This window comes from Falco cherrug, chromosome 6, assembly GCF_023634085.1.
Source record: "Falco cherrug isolate bFalChe1 chromosome 6, bFalChe1.pri, whole genome shotgun sequence".
Lineage (NCBI taxonomy): Eukaryota > Metazoa > Chordata > Aves > Falconiformes > Falconidae > Falco > Falco cherrug.
The window spans coordinates 43,834,519-43,851,625 of NC_073702.1; the positions used below are offsets into that span (position 1 = coordinate 43,834,519).

At 35.2% G+C, this 17,107-nt stretch overlaps 1 protein-coding gene across 1 annotated transcript in view; it reads left to right on the top strand.

The window, feature by feature from the left end:
• Nucleotides 1–17,107, top strand: part of ADGB (androglobin) — a 119,934-nt gene that overhangs the window by 64,363 nt on the left and 38,464 nt on the right. Inside the window, exons 15-21 of the mRNA XM_055714125.1 lie at nt 3,313–3,481; nt 5,389–5,452; nt 7,121–7,223; nt 8,146–8,287; nt 10,403–10,517; nt 11,958–12,125; nt 14,052–14,190. Coding sequence (XP_055570100.1) covers nt 3,313–3,481; nt 5,389–5,452; nt 7,121–7,223; nt 8,146–8,287; nt 10,403–10,517; nt 11,958–12,125; nt 14,052–14,190 — 900 coding nt within the window. The remainder of the gene's footprint in view (nt 1–3,312; nt 3,482–5,388; nt 5,453–7,120; nt 7,224–8,145; nt 8,288–10,402; nt 10,518–11,957; nt 12,126–14,051; nt 14,191–17,107) is intronic.

Below are 17,107 nucleotides of genomic sequence, written 5' to 3' on the forward strand. Positions count from 1 at the left end.
AGTAAGGGGAAAATTTTTTTTGATCACATACACAATCTTTATATTTTTTCATAAAAGCAGCTAGAATTTGGCATCCTGTTAAAGTGGATGATTTGATTCAAATCTATTTACCATTTTATTCCTTAAGCTGATCGATTGGTTGCCTTCAGGTTTGCAGCATTGTGTAGTGCTTTTTTCATAATGAAAATGCAATTCAGTTTAAGGCAGAGCATGTATTATACTTCTGTTTCTTTGTGTGATTTTTTTACATCAAAAAATACCCACACGCACACCCTACACCCATGGGGAAAAGAAAAACAACCCAACCCAAAGCAAAAACCCTAGAATACTCTTGAGATGTTATACTTGAATAAAATTATTTTGCCTCTCGTCCACCCATCTGCCTGTATTTGAGATTTGGTTTAGGCGTTGTACTAAATAATCTGTAGTTGGTTAGATCACTTCTTAAATTTTCTTTAAAACATTTGCTAATCTTCAAACTCAGGTAGAAAACCTTCATTCAAAGACACCTTAAGTACAGTTTTGTGGATTGAAGATTTTGTATGCCATTATCTCTGTTAGGATATGTTATAGTCTGTTATGGCAATTACCTACAACTTCCATATTCAGTGTGTTAAATTCTTGCAATTTCTGCTGCAAAAAGGAAATTTCTGGTTTTGTACTTCTACTCCAGTAAGCCAGCCTGTCTATCCCTTCTTACTGAAAATGGAAACAGGGGACTTTTTTCAACTTTGAACCATTTTAAACATTTTCTTTGCAAGGTAGTAGTTTCTGGTTCTTTTTCATTTACTTGGCTAGCAAATGTTTTAATTTGCCTGTTACTGTGTTCTAAAGAGCTAGTTCATGACTATAAGGAGAGAGATACAAAGCATCCATATACTGAATAAATGTTCGCGTCCAAAACTGTAGTCAGTTTGATGAGGGGCTTGATTTCCATTTAAGCATCTCAGTGAAGAGCCAGTGCTTAAAAAGTAATGAGCACTTACCAAAAGCAATGACAGTCTTTGATGTTAAACTGTCATCTTTGTGTCTTCTTAGTTTAAGAACATTACTCTTTCTAATAATTTGGGGAGTTCCATGCAGTACAGTATTTTCTTACCATATAAGTAGAGATTTTTGTGATACATTCTGCTAATCTGTGTTCATTTGCTACTTTTTTCCCTTTTTTGATTAATTATTCTAGTTTGTATGCTGCTGTGCTCTAAGTTAGTGAACTGGTTTTATTTGTCTTCTGGTTTTTGTTGTTTTTTTGGGTTTTTTTGGGGTTTTTTTCTTTGTTGTGGGTTTTTTTTTTCAGTGGATGTTTTGTTATTCTGTATTTGAGTGTTTTCCCTTATTCATCAAGTTACTTTTTTTCTCTTGGGCTTGATTGTAACATTAATATTTTTTACTTGAGTTCTAAGTAGCATAAAATTCTGGAATTCAAATATGCTGGTCCCTTTTTCTGAAGCTCTCTGTTCTGTTTATAATAAGCTCACATTATATCCCTATGTATTTGATTCGTATTTACATTTGCTCAAGTAATTAATTATATGATACTTACAGGCAATTTTTTCTGCAATTATCTTCTATATGTCAGTTTTAAAGTACTATTTTATACTGAACATCTCTTAAGATTTGCTTCAAATTTCTTTGTTGTTTTATTCCATAAGTTGTATCTTCGTTGTATCACCCAGTTCTTGCAGTTTCTCATAGCTGGAAGCGGCACTTCTTGCCTACAAGGTAAACAATAATTAGTTTGATTTGCTTTTTTCATATCATTCTATCAGGAAGCTCTGAACAGCACTGTCTTTGGACTACATATATCAAAAAGGATAAAATAAGCTTTTTGATGACATTCTTACAAGATTCTCATTACTTCTTCAAAGAGGAGTGAGGAAACTTCAGACGTTTTGTTGACACTGGTTTTGCTTTCCTTTAGCTGCACTGGAAGAGCCGTCTTCCCTCTGACCCCAGTCTGCATAAAAATCAACAGAAAGATTTATGTATTGACTTCTAAATAGGGTGGAGCACATCTGTTTGAAGGCTGCAGAGATCTACTGACCCTGTTAACCCTGCAGGTCTATCGATAGTGCTGTAGTACTGTTCAGAATGAACAAAAGGGCAGCACTGAGCCACAGAAGGATTACATTGGGCATAGTTCTGCTCTGGTGACCCCTTCATCATCCTCTCTGTGATATGCACATTTGTAAGCTAAGCACTGCAGTTATTTCACTGAAGGCCTAAAACCCACGTTAACTTAAATGTAAGAAAAAATCCTAGATTACATAGCTCCAAGGTAGTTTTTCTGTAGAGTGAGGAGAAAAAGGTCTTTGGTGCATTTCCTGACATCACATTTCTTTCAATTCTTGAAAAATAATTGCAAACTCTTAGAGCCACCTTGTAAACTCATTAGTTATCCATGAAATACCTATGTGTCTTGCTGATCTTGAAATATTACAAAGCACATTTAAAAAAACAGATAAATTATGTTTAATTAGCTTTCACATTTTTTATATGTTACCTGTTTGGATTTTAAATCATCTTTTTCCTCGGCAAACATTCTGAACTAATGGCTGTTCATGTCTGATCTGTTGTCAGCTCTTCTGAGATATTCTGAAAACTTCTTCTTGGGCCAGATTAAACATTATCAACAACTATTTATATGAATATCACAGGGTAAAGTCAGAGAAAGTGACATTACAACACAACTTAAAAAGTTATTAAATGATTGCAGAATGTGTCTTCATGACATTTCTGTGTTTATATTTTGGTATGAGTCTGAGAGTATTTCAAATCTGTTTGTGTTTAGAAGTAGTTGGATTGATTTGTGTGAGTAGCATCACAGGGGACAGTATCTAAGTACCAGAGGCAAGGATAGGTACTTTTCCTATCTGTGTCCTCCACAATTCTGTGTATTTTTTATTTTCTGTGGGTTGTAAACATTTTATGATACTGCTCCATCGGCTTTTCACTGAATAGGAGCTTTGACAAGGGGTTGTATCTTTCTATATATAGATGACTTCAGGTTTGCAGAATTTGTATATGTGTAGCTAACGTGTTCATATTAATGGTTCTAGTGCACAGTTTAACATTTGATAGTATGTTGAGGCGGAATACTGAAGCAGTTGCAGATGTAAGCAACAAATATCTATACAGAGTTGTTTCAGTCACCTTTTGAGCTTTTTTGGTTAGTGGGTTTTCATTTTTAAACACTGAGATGTATGGAAGATATCCTGGTAATTTTAGGATATTTTTTCCGTAGAACACTGATACTACTTTAATGTTCATATTTTCACTGTATTGGCTTTGTGTGTCTTCTTATCTCTGCAGATGAATTAGATGAGAATATCAGTTTTGATGCAAAGCCAATGTCAGAAACAGCTGATACTGGTATGAACCACCGGACAGGGGATATATCAAAGGAAGAAATCGAGTCGGAAAGGACTTCAGTTTCCAGGGAAACCTGGATTAGCTTTGATGACTTCTGTGTTTGTTTCCAGTAAGGAACAGAGTTTTTCAGGTTTATTCTGTAAAGTACACAGTATAACTATGGTAAAATGTGAAACGTGACTATATAACAACTTTACCTTCTCAACAGATCTTTGCATAACTATTCTGTATTTCAGGGTAGTCCCAAGGCTGCGCTTCAGACCAGACTTACTGTCCCTGTTGACAGTCAGTCTGTAGGTGCAGCCCCATGGTATGGCTTGCATATGTCAACCAGAGTACAGCAGAGAACACAACTTCCAGCTTCGTGACGCATATATCAGACTATAATGTGGGTGGGAGATGGTAGGTTGTGGACTGCAGCCATTAGGGAGCTGACATACCTGACCCGTCAGCCACCGGCCAGACACCGCCTGCGTGTGCATCATGCAATTCGAAGGCAGAAAATGTTGATATCTTCTTTAGGCATCAGCATAGCTCATCTTGGTCAATAGCTGCTTTCTTTTGCTTCCTTTTCAATGTAATTCCAAGGCATTTATATCTCTGCAAACATGTAATAGCTACTGTAATTGTAGCATACTATCTTTAATTTCTGTCTTTAAGATTTAAGAAGCCTGGTACAATACAGATCCTATATAGAATCTGACATTGTTGAGAGGAGTAATTTTATGAGAGAAAATCTACCCAGGTTTGTTTTTTTCTTTTCATTTGGATTTGTAACTGAGATGTCTTTGTGAAGCTTTTCTTTTCATAAATGTTTTCTTGAGCATGTATTAAACTCTGCTCCCTCTCTGAGAGAGCATGCATAACTTTTATTCTAGCAGCATTACAGGAACTTTAGGAACAAAAGATCATAGATCACTTTAGAGCTGGCTTGTTTGCCTGAGTATTTTTAGGGAGCCTCAGGTCCAGGAAGGTAGGTCCTTCAGAAAAAAACATCACAAGCAAAGACATTTCCTTTCTAGCTCACAGTGTCATGGAGAGAGAATATGAAATATGAACTTTTAAACTCATCAGCCAAACATTAAATTACTATTGAACTTTTGTAGACCACTGTAATATAAAGGTATAGAACATATGTCAGTTTCTTATTTCTGTCCCTAAATGAGTGAGAGTGTGCTTATTTTCACAGTGAGCTGATAGAGTAGCTGTTAACAAAGCATCTTGATTTACCTTAGAAGAATTTATCACTCAGAAGAAATCAGGCACCTAAGATTTTCATTTTACCAGTCAGTCCTGTTGAAAGTATTTCCACGTCTGACACACCTACATCTCAGAGACAGTGACAAGAAGATGAATGTTCAGAGTTATCAACTTTGAGAAATGAGCAAAATTGTAGTCATTGTAGGAATTAATATGTCAGCAATGGATCAGGATCCCTCTGAAGTTTCTGAGTAATCAAAACATTTATTTTACATAAAACATTGAAGTTTGCATCTGATTCCATCCTCAAGTAAAGCTGAAGATGTTTATGTTGCTCTTGGTTATTTCAAGGTCAGAAAAAATAATTGTCAGGATCTAAGTAGCTTTCTGAAGGTGTGAAAACACCACAGGATTGAAAAAGAATATTAATAAACTATACAAAATAAGTATAAACCTATTATAAATCTATAAACTTTATAGAAAACTTTATTACAGTAATTTTCAGGCAGGCATGGAAGCTTCAGAGTAATGTTAGGTTATTACCATTTATAGAGTCAAACTGGACAAATTAGTGGCCTGACCTCCAATGGAAAACTGAAGTGCAGCAGAGATAGAAATTGTCATGCTCTTTCTCTGGAAATGAATGTATTTACCCTTTATGAAACTAAAAATGTTGAACCATTTCTGAGAAATAGCTGGGAGTCTGATTTATGAAACTAAAATTAGTATCTTATGCTATGAAATAGACATTAACCTGAAATATGTAATTTATACTATGATTTTTCTACATGTAGTATTATTTTATTTTCTCCCTAGGAACCTGTATGTTTTCCACAAGCCATATACATATGCTTATAACTATCAGAAGACAGATTTTAAGGTATATGACTGTATTGAGTTTTATGTACTTTTTTTAACTTTGTCAAAGGTTTACATACTTAGGTAATACATATATCCTAAATGATGTTGTTCAGATCACAAAAAGCTGCTGTTACTGGAAAAATAATAATACATTAACATTACTGTAGTCAATACAAAGATAAGGCTTGCTAGCAAATATCTCAAAGTATTTCACTATCTTTAAGACAAAAAAAAAATATGTTGTGCTGTTGCACAATAGTAAAAGAATTAAATACGTAGATCATGAAAATTGGTAGTGAAAGTATAATTTACAGTGAATCAGATTGCCATCCTCTCTTTATCTTGATTTAAATCTACCTTGCAATAGTCTAGAGACTACATTAAATTTAATCATGATTCAGCTGTAGAATCTGCCCTTCAATTCTCCTTCATCTTTGCCTGTCACCTAAAACCCAAATCGGGACTCTGTATAGCATAGCCCTCCATTTTCTCTTTACAGGCTGTCCTTTAGCAGTTTACAAGATTGTGCTGCAGGGATTAGAAATACCCCTTAGTTACACTAAAATTACAGTATTTCTTTAAAACTGCCATTAGTTCATGTTATCAGAAGGTTATTCAACATGCTTGAATATTCTGTTCCAGCTCTAGTTTTATACTGCAAATGAAGTGTAATTGTAGAGGACTGAAACGTGAACTCCAGGCGTGAACATTATGTAAAATCCTGCACTGAGAAGGTTAACTACATGGATTATGCTTCATAATTGTAGTATATCTGCAATTTCACACCTCTCTATTTGTAATCACATCACAAAAAAAATTTTCCTGATCACTGCATGATATACTTTCACAAGCCATAATTAGCATCAAGATTATGTCAGCCTGTGTGCTATTGTGCCAAATAACTAACCCTTTGCTGTAAAACCATTCTATTTTTTTACATGGATCTATATGAGGTGTTTACAGTATTAGGTAAATTCAGTATCAGACTTAAAACCAACACTTTTATATTATGCTATGAAGGTAATAGTAATGGTATTCCAGGATCAAATACAAAAAGTATATTGATATAACTCTGGAGAGTGTAGGAAGACATGTATTAAAACAGTTCTGAAGCAAAGAAGCTCATTCACCTTCAGATTTTGAAGAATTTCTAGGAACTTTGGAGTCATTCTGTAGGTTCTGATATTGGCATAGGAATTATGTATTGAAGCTAAGAGTGAAAATTGCTGCCTCTATGGGGTTTTTTTCCTACAAAAACGTATGAAGTGGTATCAGTCGTGTGTTACAAATTGAGTGCTTTTTTTTCCCCAAGCTTACTGTAATTAATTAGAATCAGAAAGCTGCAGCACAAAACAAAATTTTTTGGCCTTCCATTAAGATACTTGGCAAGTAAAACTACTACATTGAGGTGCATGTGGAGAATATCATACAAAAGTAGATATATTCTCATTCAGGAAACTCTTCTGTTTCCTTTTATCTCTTAACTGAACATCATGGTTTATACATGCGGCATGAGGCTCTGGGTTTAAATGACATGTCTGAATTTGGAAGTAGTGACAGTTAATTACTTCCTGTACCATAGTAAGGGTCACAGTATCTGAAATCTTAGCCATACTTTGTATAAGCCCAGGTGGACAGCATATTCAACGAAACAGAAAGATGATCAAATGCCCATTTTTCTATGCAGTCTACCGATGACCAAGTCTTCTATTATTTACTTGTGGACAGTCTGATGCCCATTGAAATCCTGGTTAGCTTTTCTGCATTAGTACGCTGGGATGATACTGGAGGTAAGGCCAACGCAGAAAAGTGCATGTTAACGTTGTGTTATCCCGTTCTTGAATATGTCTGTGCTGCTGTGTTTGTCTGTGGTGTATTTTGGCACAGTTTGAGAGTTTAGCATTAGATAGCCAAATTGATTCTAGGAAACGCACTAATATTCGAGCAACACTTTCTTCTTATTTCATAATGATGGTCAATATTTTCTCAGAAGAATCCCTCCCTTTACTGTTTGTTATGATTTGCTGCAAGCTTTTAATCTGTGTTGTATGGATTTCCTTGTTTCTTAAGGTTTTTTTTTCTACCAATTCTATTCTTGCAAGCTATTTCATACCTTAGCTGATCAAAATACAGTAAAATTAGCAATATGACCAAAGTTTATTTTTGAAGTGATTTTTAAACTGGTGCACAGTAAGATCTTAAGTATAATTACAGCTGACTTAAGTCAAGATCCAACAGCTTGGATGGCTTAAATAGAAGTCACTTGTATTTTATCAAAACCATAGAATGGCATTCAAAAAAGAAATGCATGTTATGACAGTTGGCTTAAATTAATCCCAAACTGACCATCCTGTTAAAATAATCAAACTATAATATAAATATAAGCTTTGCATGGCTGTTTGCTTCCTTTGCATGTGGACAGAGTGGATTTTTATGAAGTTTTAGAGCAGCCTTAAGTGACTTGAAAGATGTCTGATCTACACATAATCCTAACACATTCTTTTCTAGTAAATAGTACAAATAAGCCATATTCTGTACCACCTATGCATTTTAGATGACTGGCTCCATTCTCTGAGTTATCAAAGCCTAAATGAGGACTTCAATGACTGAAGTAGCTACAGATTCTGCATAAGTGTAGTTGTCTTAATTTTTCCATTATTCCCCCTCACGATCATGTGGTTTGTTGGATATTTTTTTTTTTTCTTAATCTAGGTACTGAACGACAATGTTCTAGTGTTTCAAAGGGTATGCTGATGGTTGAACATTTCTCTTGGAAATGTGCGGCTCCTGGGGAACTTGTGTTAAAGATGCATACGTCTGCAACCAAAGCTACTGTGTTAAATCTTCCTGTTGGGTATGTATGAAGCTTCATTTCTGTCCTAAAACTTTTAAGGCTTGAGATGATCTTTTACTTTACACAGTAACTAAGAATTTATTTCCTAAAACCTAAGTTTTTGGACTGCCAAACTGGTTGATAGCTAGGATTTGGTAAGACTGCAAAATTGCTATGAATTTAAAATAATTACAAAAATCTCTATAAAGATTTGTAATTCTTAACTCTTATTTAAGAGCGTTTAGCAAGAAAAATCACACTAACTTGCTAAAAAATAATCTAGAATATGAACTCCTACCTAAGTGTTTCTAACTAGAATGATTTTGAGATGTTCCCTGGCATACCAACAAAAATTAAAGAACTAGGATTTTTAGTGGAACTGTGAAAGCATGATGGGAGGTTTCATAGCTTTTCTTGAAACAGAATTTATGAAACATGACAGGAGAAATTCTAAGGCTATCCATGAAGCCTTGCATATCTTACTCCATGTTCACATGGTGCTTAATATGATTTATTTCTCTTTGCATGTAACTCTAGGTATTCAGTGTAGAGCATTGACTGTTTAAATAAACAGGTGAAAGGCAAGAGCCTTTGGTATTTGTTAAGTTTCTGAAAACATTTCCAGTGAAACAAGGAAGATGACATCTTCGTGTCTTGCCTTAAGCATAAAGTTGCTGACTAATTCATGGAGGCTGCCTACTTTTCCAAAAATAGAGAATTACCAGTTTAATCTCAAAGACATGAGACAAAATGTATATTTTAGAAATCAAGTAAGGTTTCAAATAAATAGGCGTAGAAGGAGAATACCACAATACTAGCATGTTGATATTAAATCAAAGCTCTTTAATAGTACTCCCTATTTGTTTTGATTAAGACTAAAATTGGAAAAGTTATTATTGTGTTTATAGCTTAGTTCTGCCACCACATGTATTTTCTTAGTGTAGTTTCCAGAAGCTGCATACCTCTGTCCTATAGGGAAGCCAAAAATGTGTACCTTTTTGCAACTGCAGATTTCAAAGCTACCACAGATACAGGCAGCTCAAACTGATAAGCTTCTCCCCTTTGATTTGCTCTACTCCAGACAGATCCAGCAGGTGTTCAGGAAGATTTAATTTACAGCTGGTGTGGGAGACAAATGAGCTTGTTGACAGCTTCCTTATTTCGTTCCAAATAAGAAATGTCTTGTTAAGCCTGGAAGGTAGTTTCTTCCCTCTCTGTTGGTGGCCAGGGGACATTTCAAATTTCACTCGCAAGAAGGTGCAACTAAAATAGTGTGAGTGTGTGTCGAGGGGTAACTCCTCTTTCCTACTCTTACTGCTGGATGTCTGGTTAACACTTTGAAGCTGAGGCCTGGATGAACTTGCCCAGCTAAATGCCATTCTGACAATGGTACAAGACCATGAAGCTTCACCACGTGGTGTCAGCAAGCTCCTTAATATTTCAGTGGGATTTCAGGACATTGTTGACTGGAGAGAAGAGCCTGAATCCCCTGTGTTGTATAACTATAGTTAAGAATGGTTTATTTTAAGATTGGAATCCATTATAGGATAGCATCAGGCAGACAAGAATGAGCTGAGTGTATCCCAACAAGACATACTGAATTTCTGTTGTTTTACACCTTAGGAGGCTATGGTTGAGTGGTTTGGTTCACAGTTGCTCCATAAAATGCTCGCTCTTAAAGTTCATCTAGCCTGACATGGCTATGCATTAATTTTTCCTGGTTTTGCAATGCAAACATGGAAATTATGGTCTAAGTAATATATGTCCAGCACTTGATTTCTTTTCTAAGCTTTCAAGAGCAGATATATTTTTGACTGTAGCTAACCATATTCCTGACTAAAAAACTTCAGTTGTGTATCCATCTGAAATAGTGAACCTACCTATTTTGCTAAAGAAAATCAAAATAAAGCCTAAACAAATAAAATAAAAATAGTCACTTATCTGATTCCACCTACTGCCTATGTTTGGAGGCTTTTTAGAAGAAAGAGTTAGAAATACAGAATTTGAAAAGCCAAGGCATCTAGGAAAGGATTTCATTTTTACCAGTTGTATGAAAGGGAAAGTTTAAGAATTGCTGTGATTTTTTTTTTTAAAAAAAAGATGCTTTTTAGATATTTTTTTTTTCCTTCACTGCAGGCGACACATCCTGCTCTTCACAGTAAGTTCTCCCATAGGACACCATATTCATCTCTGTAGCATGGTGCCATGTGTCTTTGGAGAAGAGGATACTGTTTTGCCAGCTCTTGAAAAGGTATGCATAACTAGAACTAGTCAGGCATTGTGATGATGGTGTTTCTGACCATTATTAAAGTGAAGTACTGTTGGATCTTCATTTAGAGTTATTACGTTTAATGGTATAATATTCATTTCTATATGAAATGAATGAATGCGTAAAAGAAATGTGTTTTACAGCACAGAGGGCACTGAGATGGGTATTGCTATGGTTGTCTAAAACATATGTAAGTAAACATTGGGTAGTATTGCGGTTTACATAGGACAGCAGCATGAAATAGAATGTTAAAAATACTTTTGTTGAAATACATGTCAGAGGTAGTGTATAAACTCTTTTTGAAACATGTGATAAAGTACATGTACAGGTATTAACTAATATTCCAAAATACCTACCTAGTAAAATAAACTGTCACAGTAAAGTTTGTTTTCTCCCATGTGATCACATATTACTCACTGGGTCCCAGAGCAGCTTTTATATCTAAAGTGAATAGTTGATTCAAACAACTCTTCATAGCTGAGATAAAGAGACCCAGGGGAGTAATTACTACAGGTTTTGTTCTTTGTTGCCTACAATCGAGGCAGACATCACTGTCATCTGTATTTTCAAGATTTGGCAAGCAGGAGGCCTGAATATTTGTCACAGGCGCTGAGGGGAGGGGGAGTATAGCCTCTAGAGCACAGTTGTGCAAAAATATTTTGAAATCTGAGGGTAACAGCAAATTTATGTAGCGGTGTAGATCCAGTGTCCTAATCATAGGTCACTAAAGCAGCTTGTGCAAATGTATTACGTTTACTGTAGCAAAGAAGTTTACACATAAGAAGCTGGGCTGTTAAAAATGTCTTGTGGCTGTACTATCCCCTTGTCTTCAGCTTGTGGATGAAAAGCTATTCCTCATCAAGAAGATAAAGCAGAATTTTATCCTGGGGTCTTCTCTGCACTTCTTTTTGAAGACAGAAATTTATCTGCAGAGTGTCATTTGTAGGAAAGCATCCACATTGTTGCACAGGAATCCTGATAAAGATTAATGATACTTTAGGCAGCATGTATTTGGACATTGTTTTCAGCGGGACACAAATACTCATCTGTCCTTTTGTAGTAGAGGAGATGCTGAGCATTTCAGCTAACAAGAGTCTTATATTATCACTGCAGTAGAAATTCCTTACGTGCATCTTATCTTTTATTAAATGTCCTAGGACTAATGATACAGGAAAATAAAATCCTTAACAGATATATGTTACAGTGCCTGTTATAGTGTTGTAACATTCTTATTTCAATGCCTTTGAATACCAGATACCTAATTGATTTCACAGTTTATAAAATGATTAACGATTGCTTAGTGGTTTTGTACTTCATCATAGAAAAAATGCTTATGCTGTCACAGCCTAGAAAGAAAACAAAATAAGATATAATCTCAGAGCAAACTTTCTAGCGTTGGTTGGTTTTATTCTCTCTCCCCAGGAGAGCTACCGGTTCATAGAACAAGCTACAGCTGTCCTGAAAGCTGTTGGAAATGTGATAAATAATTTCAGCAGTAAGCCTGAACTTTCTAAAGCCTTGAAGGAGTTGGAACTAACTCACTGTCCTCCTGACCTCCATGGTACTGGAATGGCTGAAGAACACTTCAAGGTGAACAATTCTAATAAATACATATCTAAAAGCGACAGAAGCTGGGTAACAGCTTAGTATTGTCATTATCCTCTTCAAGACAATGACTGTGCTTTTAAAAAGGACCTCCAGAGTACTCCAAATGTGCCATTTGTTACTAAGTGTAAGCCTAAATGACATAACTTGCAACATGTACAAAAATTATCTTCTTTAAATACAAACAAATTTTAATATGCACAGAGTAGCACAGTCTAAATTTGAGTGTCTAGTATTGTCAGTTTAGTTTAGTGTACTTTGGGGCGGAAAGCATCAGCTTTTTTTTTTTTAAGACTTAATTTTGGATTTAAAATACACTACCTGAAATGCAGAAAAGCCAGAATGGTTCCTTTGTGTGCCTAATGTGATGGCACAAGAAAACATTATTATAGCTTATATTACTGAAAACAGTAATGAGTTTTTTTCACTCATACTATTTGAGTTGTTTACTTTTTGAAACTGCAAGATATTTATTCAGCTCTCTTTGTGTGTGATAAATTAAAGGGTCTATGGATACAATGAAGATGTTATACTTTTCTGAAGATCTCTATACTGTTCCTTTTCAAGTCTATAGAAAGATTGCAACAAAATAGTTATGTAAAAGATACACTATTTTTTATGTATATACAAATGTTGATAATACTGCTATAACTTGATTTTTGTATGGTTAGTACTTTATATATTCTAGATTCACTTACTTTCATCAAAGTACTAGAAAGCTCATGCAGTTTAGACTGTGTTTTAAAAGACTGAATAGAAGAAAGGGATTAATAGTTTTATAATCACTGATATTAAAAAATAGAACATCTGCGTCAGTGCTTTTATATATGGGCTTGACACTAGGCTTCAATTCAGAATTAAGAAAGAATGATTCCAAGTGCACCACTCATGAAAGAGGTAATTTTCAGGCCAAGTCCAACAGAAAAAAAATTGGTTTGACCTCTCTGGAATGGAAAATACAAATTTTAAATGTATATGCTCATATGAGGTATATGTAAAACTTGGGGACCTTAAGAAAAGTTCAGTGAGTATGAACATAAATATCTCTCCCTCTCTGCTCCTCTAAGACCAATGTATAGTTGTAAAGGAGTAAAAAACCAGAAATCAGATAAATGACACTGAACCAACTGTGATTCAAGAATGTAAAAATATAAATTGTCTGTCTTTTAATATAAACAGTGAAAAAATATTCTCTTAAATTATGTATTTTAATAAACACTTTATTTTGGAAGATACAGGATAAAATATTTCCAGGAAGCAGAAAAATCTGAAAATGAAAGAGAAAAATAATGTCTATTCCAGTAAGTTATTACTATGTTCTTCAATTCAGGTTATGAAACAAACTCTGAAAAACACACTTTAAAATTTGCATCTATTGGAAAAAGGAAAAAGAGACTAGATTTCTGCTCTTTAAAGAGCATCAATATGTAGAGAATAAAAATTCAGCCATCAGTTTAGTCATATAAGTAGGACACAATCTTCCCCTTTTGCCTGTGAATATATTCCTCTTTTTTCCTTGTGGTGCCACCTCTTCATTCAGTAAGCATACCTATTAGGTTGTGGGTCTCTGTTCTGAAACCTCTGATCAGAATGCCAGTTGTCGTGATTATGTGGTGTTCTGTCCTTGGGTATGAGACCATCATCTCACTTCACATAAACTACTAAGATATTGTCATGTGATAGAAACTGACTGTAGCATCAGTCCTGTATTTAATAAGCCAAGCATGAAACGTTTTCTCTTGATTGCTGTCTTGAAGCATTGTAGTTCTGCAGTTGGGACTAATTTTCAGATGCTGTATGTTAGAAGAACTTAGAAAAGAGCTACGCTGTTTTTGAATCGATAAGAAGAAATATAAATCAGCTTTTTAAATTTAATCATTCTTTGAATGCTTTATTTCTTTCTGATTTTAGGTTTTCAATGGTGCATTTTGGAATTTAATCAAATATATATTAGGCAAGAAGACTCCTTACAGCTATAAATTTGCCTTCAGGTCCTTCACTTTGGATTTTAAAGACACAGAGGTTTCTGAGGATGACACTGTGTCTTCAGGTACTGTACTGGTATTGCTAACCACTTCAAATAAATCTGCCCGTTCTTATTTTCAAGGAAGCCCAACTCTTCACTAATCTTGTGTTTTCTTGCCTGAGTAAGCATGGTTCATTTCTTATGAGATAAGCCTTCTTCTGTTGACAGCACATCTGAGACTCATCTCAGAATAGAAATGATCCTTTTCTTTGTTCCAGAAAGTCTGTTCATGTTTCGGTTATTTATAAAATTGATAAAACTGCCCTCTGTCTTCCTTGACTTGGCATTTGTCAGTATTAATAAGCATCTACAGATGCTTTTTTTTTTTTACCTGCTTTTTACTGCACATTATGTTTTTTGTTCAAATTACCAGCTGAAGAGACCTTAAATGGCTATTTTGTTCAGGAAATGAGAGTGAAGGAAGACAAGTTAGTACCTTGATTGAAAGTTCAACTATTTCTTGGTAATGGGTAGAGGGGTTTTTGTTTATTTGGGGGAGTGGGGTATTTTGGTATTTTTGCTTGCTTGCTTGCTTTGGCAGATTACCGTATTGTCTGGCTAGTTAGTTCTTACGACAAATGTGGTGAGGAACCAGCTACAGCACCATCCACCTCTTCTCCAGCTTGTGATTAGGGTATGCTGTATACCTGAAGGTACTGTGGAAGGTAGATTTATTACAAGCAGAGATAATTCTTTTCCCACAGGTTCTTTGCCTTATTTTGTATGCAGGCTAGAGGCATAAGCAGTTAGAATTAAGTTTTCCTGGCAACCAAATGTATGGCTCTTTTTCATTTTAAGAGACTTATTTTGCAGTCTATGTAAATTTTTAATCTATTAATATTAATATTTAATTTATTAATATAAGCTTTATGTATATGGTTTCATATTATGACAGAAAAAGAATTTATCTGAAAAATTGGCAGAAAGATATACATCATCATGAAGGCCATTCAGGGTGACTTAGCTTTTTCTTCTGCTATAATGAATTTACAGTACAAAATCTTACTCCTTAGCCAATCAGAATGATACTTCCTTTCATTAATCAGTTTATTTTGGAAAATCAGTGTTAAAAAACTTCATTAAAATTTACACAAGTATCTTTACTGACAAAATGGTGTAAGACTCCTGTTCTTCAAGAAAGCACATATACTTGTCTTTTACTTTTTAATGGAGACTTTCCTCCAAACCTTCTGAAAGTTATTCTTATGTGAGACATTGCCATTTTTGTTCTTATGATATTGTATTAACAAAGAACAAAAAGGAAATGAAATCTTTAGAATAGATATTATTTCACAAATCATTCAGCATTTCTAGTTTTCAGCCTGATCTGGGGTAACCTTTGACAGTTTCTATTAAAAGAATTCATTTATCTCTGTGGTACCGCATCCAAATTATTACATTTGTATATTCAGAAATAATTTAACATTTAACCATGACTGTATATCCATATATTCTTTAGCCTCACAAATTAAATGTATTATTTCTCGTGAAGTAGCTGTTTATTTCTAATTATGAAATCCACTTGACATCCCCAGTGGATAAACTTTACAGTTTGTTCAAAGGGCAACACCAAGCCAACACTCTGTGTGTGTTCTCCAGCATTTCATAGGTCTGTTCTGAGCGTGTAATGGGGGTAATGTGCTCTTAGTTCAGTGACAGGTGAGCTGGAATTTGAACTCATCAGCCTGGTCTCATATAAAGAGATGGGAAACATCTCTTGGGCTAGATCTGAACAGGTGTAGGTAAACAGTTCTGTAATCAATAGCAATATACAGAAATATGAATGCTGTTACAAGTGCTTATGGCACTATGATTTCCAGCTTTTGGAAAATGCAAGCCCTTTCAGTTCCTGTCTTTGAATAAACTCCTCTACAGCAGAAGAGTAAAATGCAGCTGTAATTGCTGACTACAGCTAGAAATACTTACTCTCCCTCCCAAGTGAAGCTGAAGCTGATGTTCCACAGCAGCTTAAACCAGTGTAACTGCAGGCTGTTGCAGGACTATCCCTATACTTTCCTGCAGCTCCAGCACTGATCAAAGCTTGTGCTGGGCTGATATAGCCTGCTAAATTGGCAAAAACACGACACAAGAATAAGAAAAAATTAGAATCGTAAACATCCAAGTAAGTTTTAGTCGCTTCTGGAGCCCAAGAGCCTGCTTATATGCAATTCAAAGTTCTCTGGATAATTATCAATGTTGTTGCCGACAATACAAATACTGAAGGACAATATAAGCCATTGATTAAATGAAGATCATGTTCTGATCATTTTAGACCTTAAGGTGCAGCTTTACTGTATGCTACTACTAATGTTCTGTAATTCTCCCCTTCCCATCCCAGAACATATACTCCAACATGAGCAACAGTTGCACAGATGCTAGGGAATGAGATCAGCTTGCTGATTTTTCACCAAGCTAAGCCAAGGGGAAAAAAAAAAAAAAGTTAATTCAGCAAACTAATCTGACTCACCATGCCACTATGTAATCTCTTGGAACATGTTTAATTACAGTTGGGTATTAGCAAACTATTTTTCACCATGTGGCTAGTCAAAAATTGGAAGAGATTGCCCAGCAAGGTTGTGAAGTCCAATCCCTGAAGTTATTAAAAAATGAACTGGACATTTAATCAAGAACATGAGCAACCTGCTCTAAGCTGATCCTGGTTTGGATGTGGGATGGGACCAGATGACCTTCAGTGGCCCTCTCCAGCCTCTATTATTCTGTGATTATATGCTTCTGTTTTATAACACTGGTTGTGTCATACGTATTGTTGAGTTCTAATGTGTTGTCTATTAGTGGGCTATGTAACCTTTCAGAGTCAGTAAATATTAAAGAGGCTTTCTGGGGTTTGGAAATGAGACAGTAATGAGGAATGATGGTTGGGAACACAGCCTCGTTTAACAGTGTTCAGTAAAAGAGATTGGATTGAAATGTGTGATCTCCT